General features: G+C 64.1%; 1 protein-coding gene across 1 annotated transcript; it reads left to right on the forward strand.

The window, feature by feature from the left end:
• The first annotated feature begins 424 nt into the window (after positions 1 to 424).
• Positions 425 to 8,831, forward strand: LFNG (LFNG O-fucosylpeptide 3-beta-N-acetylglucosaminyltransferase). Its single transcript, XM_012759340.2, has 8 exons — positions 425 to 945; positions 5,301 to 5,349; positions 5,816 to 5,915; positions 6,002 to 6,155; positions 6,287 to 6,372; positions 6,756 to 6,921; positions 7,346 to 7,431; positions 7,643 to 8,831. The coding sequence occupies exons 1-8, from the start codon at positions 517 to 519 to the stop codon at positions 7,707 to 7,709; spliced, it is 1,137 nt and encodes a 378-aa protein (XP_012614794.1). The 5' UTR covers positions 425 to 516; the 3' UTR covers positions 7,710 to 8,831.
• Positions 8,832 to 10,619: the final 1,788 nt, after the last annotated feature.

Here is a 10,619-nt window from a genome sequence, read left to right on the forward strand (position 1 = left end):
GCTGGGAGGGGAAGTCCACAGCCAGGAAGTAGGGGTGTCCCCTGCGGTGCGCCTGAGCCCGGGCCCAGGACCTAGTCCACAGCGCCAAGGGCGCGCCCCTCCGCGTGCCGGACGCCCGGTGCATCCCCGGCCGGCGCTAGCCAGCCCCGGTTTCCCCTTTGGGGCCACGGGCAACGGCCCGGCCCACAACCCGAAGGCCCCGGTGGCCCCTAGGGGCGACCCGGGCGGGGCGGGGTGTGCACGTGCGCGGGGGTGGGGCGGGGCTGCTGCACTCGCCAGGCGGTTCCCAGCCCCCCGCCGTGGCCCCACGTGGGCCGGCGGGCCCTGAGGGGCTCCCCGCGGGAGGCCCCGCCCCGGGCCCGGGAGCCAGTGAGCGCGCGGGGGCGGGGCCGGGGCGGGGAGGTTTAAGAGGGCCGGGCGCGGGTGGCGCACAGCTGGACGGCGCCGCGGAGCGCGGGCCGGGGCGCGGGTGCTGGTCTTGGGGCACCGGGCACACCGCGCTGCCGTCTCCCCAATATGCTTAAGCGCTGCGGCCGACGCCTGCTGCTGGCGCTGGCGGGCGCGCTGCTCGCCTGCCTGCTGGTGCTCACCGCCGACCCGCCGCCGCCCCCGCTGCCTGAGCGCGGCCGGCGGGCGCTGCGTAGCCTGGCTGGCCCCGCGGGGGCAGCCCTGGCACCCGGGTTGGGGGCGGCGGCGGGGGCGCCTGGAGCGCTGGCCCGCGAGGTGCACAGCCTCTCCCAGTACTTCAGCCTGCTGACCCGCGCGCGCAGAGACACAGCCCCGCCGTCCGGGGCCGCCTCCCGCCCCGCCGATGGCCACCCGCGGCCCCTGGCCGAGCCGCTCGCGCCCCGCGACGTCTTCATCGCGGTCAAGACCACCAAAAAGTTTCACCGCGCGCGCCTCGACTTGTTGCTAGAGACCTGGATCTCGCGCCACAAGGAGATGGTGAGCCCGGGCGGCTGGGCGGGGTGGGGACACACCGTCTTGTCCAGCTGGTGGCAGCGTCCCTTGGGGGCCAGGCTGCATCCCTGTCCAGCTGCTGGGGCTCTCTGCAGCGCGACGCCAGTCCTCCCCCTGGGAGCCCAGTCTGCCTGCCGGGCCGCTCGCCCCACACTGTTGTGTCCCAGGGGCACCACCGCCAGGCAAGCCCCAGAGCCTCGGATGGCTGCAGTGACGGGCATCAGTCCCTAGGGCTTGGGGTTGGTGCCCTGTAATGCTTCTTGTCCCCAAACACTGGAGCGCATTAATAGGGCATTACTGTCCCCAAACCTGTTTGGGCCTGTCGTGGAGCATTCACCCTGGGCTCAGACCCCCATCTGGGGAGGAAGGCTCTTCCCTTAGAGGTGATGTGAGGGGCAAGACCCCTGGGCCAGTGCATGACCTCATCCCAGTTTGCTAGGATATGGGTGGCGGCCGTTTCTGGCTGGCGGGCCTGAGGGAGAACATCTCAAAAGAAAGAGCCTGGGTTTTGGGGTCTGTGTGGAGACCCCCATCCCCCACAGCGCGAGCCTCTCTGAGGCCTGGAAGCCTGTGCTCAGTACAGCCCATTTGAGCATCAGCTTCTTGCAAGCGCATAATACAGACACACCCCACTTTGAAAATTTCCCTTGAGGCTACATCAGGACGGTTGAGTTGGGGCGGGGCGGGGACAGAGTGTGGGCTGTGTGCGGTGGGGGGGCTGGGCGATTCTGGGGCACTTGGTGTGGGGGGTCTGGAGATTCTGGGGCACTTGGTGTGGGGGGTCTGGAGAAGACCCTGTGCCCCTTCCTCCCTGTTCAGACCCCAGGGACCCAGGACCTCTGGCCTGGCTGAGCCCGTTTGGGGCAAGGTAGAGGTTGGGAGCAGGGCCCCATGGAGGTCAGGGTCCTATCTGGTCCTGACGTGGGGAGGGGGGCCTGGGAACCCCATGGCAGCCTCCTGGGAACACAGCGTCCCTTTCCCAGGGGCTCAGCGGGCCAGCGGGAGGGGGCGGCGGGGGCCGTGGGTTTTGTTTGGCTGCTGGGCCGTTAGGATTCCCAGCGCGGGCGGCTCTCACGCCGGCCCCTTGGGCAAGGTAACAAAGCCCCTTTCTCCAGCCGAGAAAGGCGTCGGGCCTCTTGTGTGCAGCTATGCGCTCCATGGGAACCGCCGCTGGCGCGCTGACCACTCAGGTTGCCTGGTGATGAGGGGGCCTGTGGCCCCCCCAACATCCCTGACTGACAGCCCTTGTGGGGCACCAGCCATGAGCCAGCCCCGTCTCCCCCCAACGCTCAGCCTTCCTGCTGTGTGACTTTAGGCATCACTCAGCCCACTCTGGGCTGCCACCAGCTCTGACCACCTCGCATCGTGGAATTTTGGACCTTTCTGCAGCAAAGGGGAAATGGTCCGGGCTCTCAGGTAGCAGTCCCAGCTGGGCTGGGTGATCTTGAGCAAGACCTAGGGCTTCTCTGATCCTCGGTCTCCTCATCTCTGAAATGGGGGAAACATGGCTCTTCCAATAGGGTATTATAAGAGAGGCCTGGCAAAACCTGGTGGTAAAGGCGTGAGCCCAGCAGGCACTCGGGGTAGAGGTGGAAGCCATCGCTCCACTGGGCCCTGAGGCCCTTGTTGGAGGGTCACAGGTTTTCCTTCTCCAGCTCACCCCACTCAAAGAGGTTTGATCTGCCCCCAGCATCAGTCACGTGTGCATAGCAAGCTGGAGCCCCTGCTGTGGGCAGGGATCTTTGGAACTCCCCACAAAGGAAGTTGGGGTGCAGGGTGACTCAGATTGGTCTGCTGGGGGAGACGCAAGGTCAGGGCTGTGCTGGGGAAAACCCAGAGAGGCTGTGTGAGCCCAGAGTGGGCATCTAACCACATGCGAGTAGGCGGGAGGGAAGACTTCCTGGAGGAGGTGCCATTTGAGCTAAACTGAGAGTAAAAACATTGCCCAGAAAGGGCAGTCCCGTCATCCAGAGCACAGCATGGGGTTGAGCAAGAAGCTTCTAGCAATCGGAGTGGGGGTTGGGGGGAGGGCTGGCCACAGGGGCGTCCAGGATGAAGAGCCTGGCCTTTGGCCCACATGTGCCTCCCCCTCCCCTCGCAGGAGCGGGCCAGGCTAGAGTGGCTGCCACCACAGCAGCCACAATTGTGGGGGGAGAACTTGGCATCCTGTGTTTCTTTGAATCGCGGCTCCAGGAACAATGCCGCTTCCTGTGGGTGTCCCCCCACCCCCTCCCTCGTCCACCCTGCTGCCCTGCTCTTCCTCCTCTAGCCAGCAGGGAAGTTGGGGGACACTGGGGCATCTGAGTCCCTGAAAAGCTGGGGCTCAACTGGTCTAGCACTACCTCGGCTCCAGAGTATGACCAAGGGTTGATGCCTGTACCTCTCTGGGCCTCCGTTTCCCCATTTGTACCTTGGATGGTAATGGTGCCCGCCCCCGAGGGCTGCTAGAGAGAGAAGAGAATCTGTCTCCGCTTTGCTCTCCATGCAGGTGAGGTCCGTTATGCCCATTTTACAGAACAGGAAACTGAGGCTCTTAGGGTGGGCGAGGCCTGTGGTGGGGTATCCCCTTTGCCCTCCTCTCCTGGTCGCTCTGTTGTGGGGAAACAGGGCCTGGCACCCCCACGGCCCCACCCTCTCAGATGCTGTTCTCCTGGAGGCCTCCCTGCTCCCCAAGCTGAACAAAGGTGACTTTAATCTGTAGCCCGGGGCTGGGTTTTTAGGGCACACCAAACCGCGGGAGAACAGGCCTCCCTTGATCTCATTAAGAAAGCATTTTCCTTTTAATCCAGCGGCAGTCTGCACGGGTCTGCACGGGCCGGCCTTCTGCCTCCCACGGCATTCCTGGGCTGAGATTCGGGGAGGCTGGGTGCGAGTCTGTGCGTGCAGCTGCCCTGGGGTGTCTGCTGGGCTCTGCAGGAGGTGTGCAGAAAAGGTGTAGAGGGAGCCTGCCACCCCCTAGCTCTGGGCCTATGATCCCCAGTTCATGGCCTCACCTGAGACTGTGCCCAGGACTGAGGCTGCCCAGGTGAGGGTGGGACCCCTCCTGCCTGGGGTGGGTTTCCCCAGCCGCTGGGTATGCACTGTGCTCCAGGCTTGCACATGCTGGAGCCCTGTTGGACCTATTTGAACGTGGAAGGAAACCGAGGCCGGGTGGGTGTCAGTGGGTGCCCTGCTGCCTTTGCTCAGAGCATCCCCCACCTGCCCCAGGCTCTGCGCTCAGCCATGCCAGGGTGCGCCGGGCGGCACGCGCTGGGCGGGCCGGGCAGAGGAAGGAACATTCCTCCCCATGTGCCGACAGGCCCAGGCGGGCGCCAGCGGCTCCTGTCCCCGCCCCGTCGGCCCTCTCCTCTTCCGCAGAGCTATCCTGGCAGGGGGTGGCCTCTTGCTGGCACAGGTGGAACCTCGCCCTGTGCCGAGGCCCTGGGCAAGGCCTGTCTGCAACCAGGTATTCTTGCCGGAGCAGCAGGAGGTGGCTGGGCTGCGTGGGTGCCAGGGACCCTGATCCGTGGGCTGGGACACCTGCGGTTTCCTGCCACAGTCCCGCTGACCATCAGTGAGGTGATTTCAGGCTGCTTTGGCTCAGAGAGGGTAACCTGCCGGGCTGGCCACACAGCAGGGTCCGGGGTCTGGCGTAAAAGCCCAGGCTTGGAGGGCTGCAATGTTGGTGGCTGCACCCTGCCCGACAGTCGACAGTCCTCGTGCCCAGCCCGGCCCAGTTAACCAAGCCAGCTGTATGGTAATGGGCAGCGCGGCCACTCCCGCTTAACTCGGCCGAGTTAAGGCCGGCCCCATGCCCCTCTCCGAGCGGCCCAGGACAAAGCTGGCAGACAATGCCTGGTGATTCATCCTCTCTCCCGGCCCTTTGTCCGCCAGGGCTTGGCAGCCGCCCAGCAGAGGCCTTTGTCCCCGACCCAAGTGATTGAGACTTGGCTTACCAAAGCCGACCTCCTCCGCCTGTCCTCCCACCCGTCCCGCCCCCCTCCCGCAGCCTCCAAGTGGCAGGCTGGGCGCTGTGTCAATAAGGGTGTGTGCCCCGCCAGGTGCACAGGGCAGGCGGAATCTGTTACCTGGCGGGTGGGTGAGGCACCCCACCTGGCTCGTGCCTGGGTGACCTCGTCCAGCTGTCGAGGTTGGGAGGGAGGCCCCACTTCCTGAGGGGGAGTTCTGCATGTGCCTCCAGCTCAGCCCGCTCTGCACTTGGGGAAACCGAGGCCTGGAGAAGGGTGGGGACTAAGTGCATGAGCTCCAGCTGCGGAAACGCCAGGGTGCCTGGCCCCACCCCCTAGTGCTTCCGTGGGGACACAAGAGCTGCCTGTTGAGGGCCACTTTTCTCCTTCCAGACGTTCATCTTCACGGACGGGGAGGACGAAGCCCTGGCCAGGCACACGGGTGAGCCCTGGACTTGGGGTGGGAGGGGCGCACGGTGGACTCAATCTGAGCGAAACCCTCCCTCTGCCCCTCCCCCTGCTGGGGGCAGAGAGGTCGAGGGCAGCCGGCCTGGTAGGGCAGTTTACTCAACAGGTTTGCTCAACGCCCCGCCCCACCACTCCAGGCCCCCCAATTCTCATGCAAATGAGGCCCATTCAGCCCCCTGGGTCCCTTTGAGCCCCAGCGGCTGCAACAGGTGGCGGGTGCTGGGAAAAAGCTGTGTGAATGGGCCAGGGCGGGGCACTGGGAGGGGGCTGGGCTGGGGGAGGGTCAGCTGGCCTGGGCCCTTGGTGGGGGGTTAAGGCCACTGCAGGCCAGGCTTGAACCCAGGGGGTTTTCTTGAGCCGCTGGGGCCCTGCTGTGTCCCCAGGCCAGGCCCCGCTCTGAGCCAGCTCAGACCCACTCACGGCCCCTCCCCCGCCCCCAGGCAACGTGGTCAACACGAACTGTTCGGCTGCCCACAGCCGCCAGGCCTTGTCCTGCAAGATGGCCGTGGAGTACGACCACTTCATCGAGTCGGGGAGGAAGTGAGTGTGGCCCCTGGAGACGCCCCCATGCTCCTGTCCTGGCAGCCCCTGCGCCCCTCATGCCCTCCCCATGGTCCTGCCCTCAGGTGGTTCTGTCATGTGGATGACGACAATTACGTCAACCTGCGGGCCCTGCTGCAGCTGCTGGCCAGCTACCCGCACACCCAGGACGTCTACATCGGCAAACCCAGCCTGGACCGGCCCATCCAGGCCACCGAGCGGGTCAGCGAGAACAAGGTGGTGAGTGTCCGTTCCCGTCCATGTCACACACGCACCCAGGCACAGAGTGGGAGGGCTGAAGGCCACACTGTGGCCTGGATGTGGTGGTGGGGAGTCCGGTGCCCCCTCTCATGACATCTCCCCTCCCTCAGCGTCCTGTCCACTTCTGGTTTGCCACGGGTGGGGCTGGTTTCTGCATCAGCCGTGGGCTGGCCCTGAAGATGAGCCCGTGGGCCAGGTGAGTGCCCTGCACAGGTGAGGCCAACGACCGGCCAGCAAGGTTGCCCCAGGTCTCAAGGTTCTCCCACCATGGGGGCCTGGCTTGGCTCTTGTCCCCAGCCTCCTGCGAGGTGCTGCCCCCTCCTGCCTGCCTTCCCCTTCCGGCCCTCCAGGTTTTAGGGGCAGCTGTGTCAGGAGCCCTTCCTCACCTGGCACCCCACTCAGCGCCCTCGAGCCCTGGCAGGTGCAGGGGAGCGTGCTGCGGCACACACCCTGCTTCTGGGGCATGGCCACCTCCCCTCTGGGCCAGCGCCTTCTCCACATGGGATGCCTGGTGGGGCCTGCCCAGCTTCCACGGGCGGCTCCTGCCCAGCTCACTGTCCAGGACCTTCTGTTCCGCAGCGGGGGCCACTTCATGAGCACGGCCGAGCGGATCCGGCTCCCCGACGACTGCACCATCGGCTACATCGTGGAGGCCCTGCTGGGTGTGCCCCTCATCCGCAGCGGCCTCTTCCACTCCCACCTGGAGAACCTCCAGCAGGTGCCCGCCTCCAAGCTCCATGAGCAGGTACGACACCCCGGGGCCCGGCTTGGACTCAGACACACATGGGAAGGGGGATGCGGGGACCACTTGGGGCAGCCAGGGAGACCCCATGGTCAGTGGCCATCGGGTACCCCAGCAGTGTGGCCACTGGCCACAGCATGCCGTCTGCCCTCCCCTTGTTCCTCTGAAGTGTGACACACCTGCCCTGGGCCTTGGGTCTTTTCTTGAATCAGTAGAGATTCTCCTGTGCATGACTGGCGACTCGACCAGCCCCACTTGTCGCCACTGTGTTGGACTTTTATTACCGGGTGTGCAGAGCAGGTGTCTCTCTAGGTCTGAAGGAGGGCAAGGCAGGGCTGTCTCCTCATTCAGGGCCATGTGGTCAGCTTTGGACACAGCCCAGGGATACTGGGACCCCTCCTGGCATCACTGCCCCCTCTCCCCACAGGTGACCCTGAGCTATGGCATGTTTGAAAACAAGCGGAATGCGGTCCACATGAAGGGGCCCTTCTCGGTGGAGGCTGACCCATCCAGGTGAGGAAACTGAGGCCAGACAGGGGCTTCCAGAGGTTCCTGGGGGGTGGGCAGGACTGGGGCTGGGTGTCTCTGAGCAGCACGACTGTGTAGTGGTGCCCCCAATGTCCTGCTTGCTCAGGGTGGGTGGGGCCCCCCAGTGTTGTAGGCCTACAGACAGGTTCTCTGTACCCCACCCCACACAGACCAGCCCCCCGCTCTGTCCCTACAGGTTCCGCTCCATCCACTGCCACCTGTACCCGGACACACCCTGGTGTCCCCGCACTTCCATCTTCTAGCAGCCATAGCTGAGACCCCATCCCTGGGTGCCCCTGGTATCCAAAGGGCCCAGGGACCTGTCGTGCCGCCCTTGCCTCGGCATTTGAGGCTCTCCCAGGGCTGTGCCTCCATGTGCATGTATGTGTATCGTGTGTCTATCTGTGTAGCAGACTGCTGGTCAGTTCTGCTCTGCAGGGGCCAGCAGAAGTGCCACTTATCCGTGTCCCTGTGCTCTGAGGCTCCATGGGCTTCAGAAGGATTTGGATGTTGGAAGTCACTCTGAGGGCAGTTCTGTTAGTATTTTGGGATCTTTTTGCAGCCTGGAGTGCCGGGCTACCTGCAGGTACACGTAGGTGCCTTGCTCTCCCTGCTGAGCACCGGCTGTGTGCTGGCGTGCCTGTGCCTGGAATCCTGGCCCCTGCCTGGTGTCCCCAGCATGGTTGCGCCATGCTTGGCGCAGGGGAGGCTGGTTTTGGGGGTGAGTGGTCCCAGCCCCTGCCCTGCTAAGCTCTGGCTGGGGCACGGTCAGCAGACACTGCCCAGTCCTGGTTCCCGGGGCCTCCCCGTGAAGCCCCTGGTGGCCGTCAGCTGGGTGACCAGTGGCTCCCCCCTAGCCTTCCTTGCAGGGGTCTTCCCTTTGTCTCCCCAGCATCGGGTGAGTCAGAGCTGAGCATTTTATCTCCTCTCCAAAGTAGAGAGAACGTCGCCCACAGTGGGCGTGCCTGTAAATATTGTGACAGTATTTTTTTACTGTGCCTTTTTTTTTGAAAGGGGGTGGGTAAAAAGTGGGGTGTTTTGTGTTTTCAGGGGGTGGGGGAGGGTCTTATTTTATCTTTTCTGTGGATCAGAAAATGCAGAAGCCAAACTTGGGATGGTCTTTGTTATCAAAGCTGAAGTGGCCGTGTGTGACACTCTATGTATTTATGTTCCAGTATCTGGAATCTCCCGCCCTGCCCCGCACAGCCGCCATCCCGCAGGGCCCAGCTCGGCTCACCTGTCCTGTCAGGGCGTTTTGTGTTCTGTTTCTCTCTTTGCAAAGACATAGCTAGGAAAGCCAGTGATAAGGGAATGTTCTCAGGGAATTGAAGTGTTGTTGCTATGGTGACGTCTTTTGCTGTGAATAAAGGTGCTCTTTGCAGCGACCTCGGGGTTCCTGGTCTTGGCTGGAAGTGGAGCCTGAGCTCCAGGTCCATGGGAGGTGGCTTCAGGGGCGCTGGGGCACACAGGAGAGGGGGTGGCTCAGCCTTTTCATGTACCTAGTGGCATAGGTGGGTAGAAAACCCTCCAAAGCAACTATTGCAGAGGAAATAGAACAGCTACCTGCTGGTGCCTGAGAGCTGGGCCAGCCCCGGGGCAGGTGGGCACTGTGCTTCCCGGGAACAAGTCAGGGCTGCTGGGGGCTACGTCCCACCCAGAGAGCAGCCCCAGGCTCTAGAACTACAGCCTGGCCCGGGAGCCTGGTCCCTGCAGGAGAGACGGTAACTATGGTAGCAGCCTGGGACCTCCTTACCCAGCTCCATTCCTGTCACGAGCCCACAGAGTCCACAGCCTTGTCTCATTTTGCAGATGGGGGAACTGAGGCTCAGCAGGTGCTGCCCACAGTCAAGCAGCTGGGCTGGAGGAGCTCAGACTCAGAGGCTGTGCAGGCCATGTGTCCCATCCCCCATGTGCTGGTCACTGCCCTCCACCCCCTTCCCTGAAACATCTTGACACCCTGATTCAGCTCATGGGAGGGGCGTTCTGAAAGGTGGGCAGTGCCCAAGTGGCTGTGGCCCCAGCCCCCACCTCAGCAGGTCCCAGGAGCCTGGGCTAAGAGTCTGACCTTTAATTCCTCAGACCCAGCCTTTGTGGGTAGACTGAGCAGGGGAGGGCAGAGGCAGCCCCCAGCAGGGGTTCCCTCCCCACCCCCTTCCCGGCAGCCCCAGGGCCTCACTTCCTCTTCTCCAAACCAGAGCCCAGCCCCTCCTGTGCCAGCTCAGCCTGGCCTGCGCCCACGCACGCACACACTCAGTGCCCACACAGCCGGGGAGGGCCCCTTCCTCACGACCATAGATGGTGGCCACCCTGGCCTTGGGGGTGGCTGGCAGGACCTGGTCCCCACTTGGCCTTGGACAGGCCTGAATCAGCAGAGCAGCTTCCCTGGGATGGGGGGACGAGGCACCCTCACCCTCCCTTGGCTTGACTCTTGTAGGGGGCACCCCCAGACTCGGCTGCTACCCTCCCTCAGCACCCACCGTGTGCTGACCACTCAGGGTGGTGCAGGGCCCAGCTTCTGGGTCGGGGAGCCAAAATTGCTGGGGGGTGGTTACAGTGGAAGAGGCTGTGGGCCTCCTTCCTGCCCGGGTGAGTCAGAGGCTTGATGCCTTCTGCCCTGGCCCCCACGCCATCCCCTGTGGCTAGCATCGCCTCCCGACAGAGCTGGAGGGACCCTGGGCCGAGGCCTGGCTGTCCCAGTGGTCGGGACAGCCCCTGCAGGCACAGCAGTGTGGCCCCTACTGGGGCAGGTGGAGTCCACGTTAGCATGGGGCCATTGGTCATCACAGCTTGTCCCCATGTCCCAGTGGGAGGGGAATGGGGCAGTGGGTTGCTGAGTGAGTGCAGAGGAGCTGGCAGGAGGAGGCCTCAGCCGCCATCTGAGGACTGGGGACAAAATGCTCTGGGCCTGGGCAGGTTAGGGTTAGGGCAGCACCTGGTCCTTTCCTCCTTCAAGCTGAGGGAGGGAAGTTTCTCCCCCCAGAAGGGGAAACAGGTCCAGCAGGGCCTTAGGGCAAGGGGCAGCTTGAGCACTTCCACCCGCTGCTTCAGGAGTAGGAGGAAGGCCCCCCCAACCGGAGGGTGAGTCACCCTGGCAGGAGAGGTGAACTCATCTCTCCCCCAGGCACGTTCTGGGGACAGCTGTGCCCCACCTACTGACAGCATCATCCCCCCCA

This window comes from Microcebus murinus, chromosome 19 (genome assembly GCF_040939455.1).
Source record: "Microcebus murinus isolate Inina chromosome 19, M.murinus_Inina_mat1.0, whole genome shotgun sequence".
Lineage (NCBI taxonomy): Eukaryota > Metazoa > Chordata > Mammalia > Primates > Cheirogaleidae > Microcebus > Microcebus murinus.

Coding starts and splice junctions, on each gene's coding strand:
- LFNG (XM_012759340.2), top strand. CDS start 517: ATGCTTAAGCGCTGCGGCCGACGCCTGCTGCTGGCGCTGGCGGGCGCG. Junction 5,350..5,815: donor AGCCCTGGCCAGGCACACGG/GTGAGCCCTGGA, acceptor CCCCGCCCCCAG/GCAACGTGGTCAACACGAAC. Junction 7,432..7,642: donor GTGGAGGCTGACCCATCCAG/GTGAGGAAACTG, acceptor CTGTCCCTACAG/GTTCCGCTCCATCCACTGCC.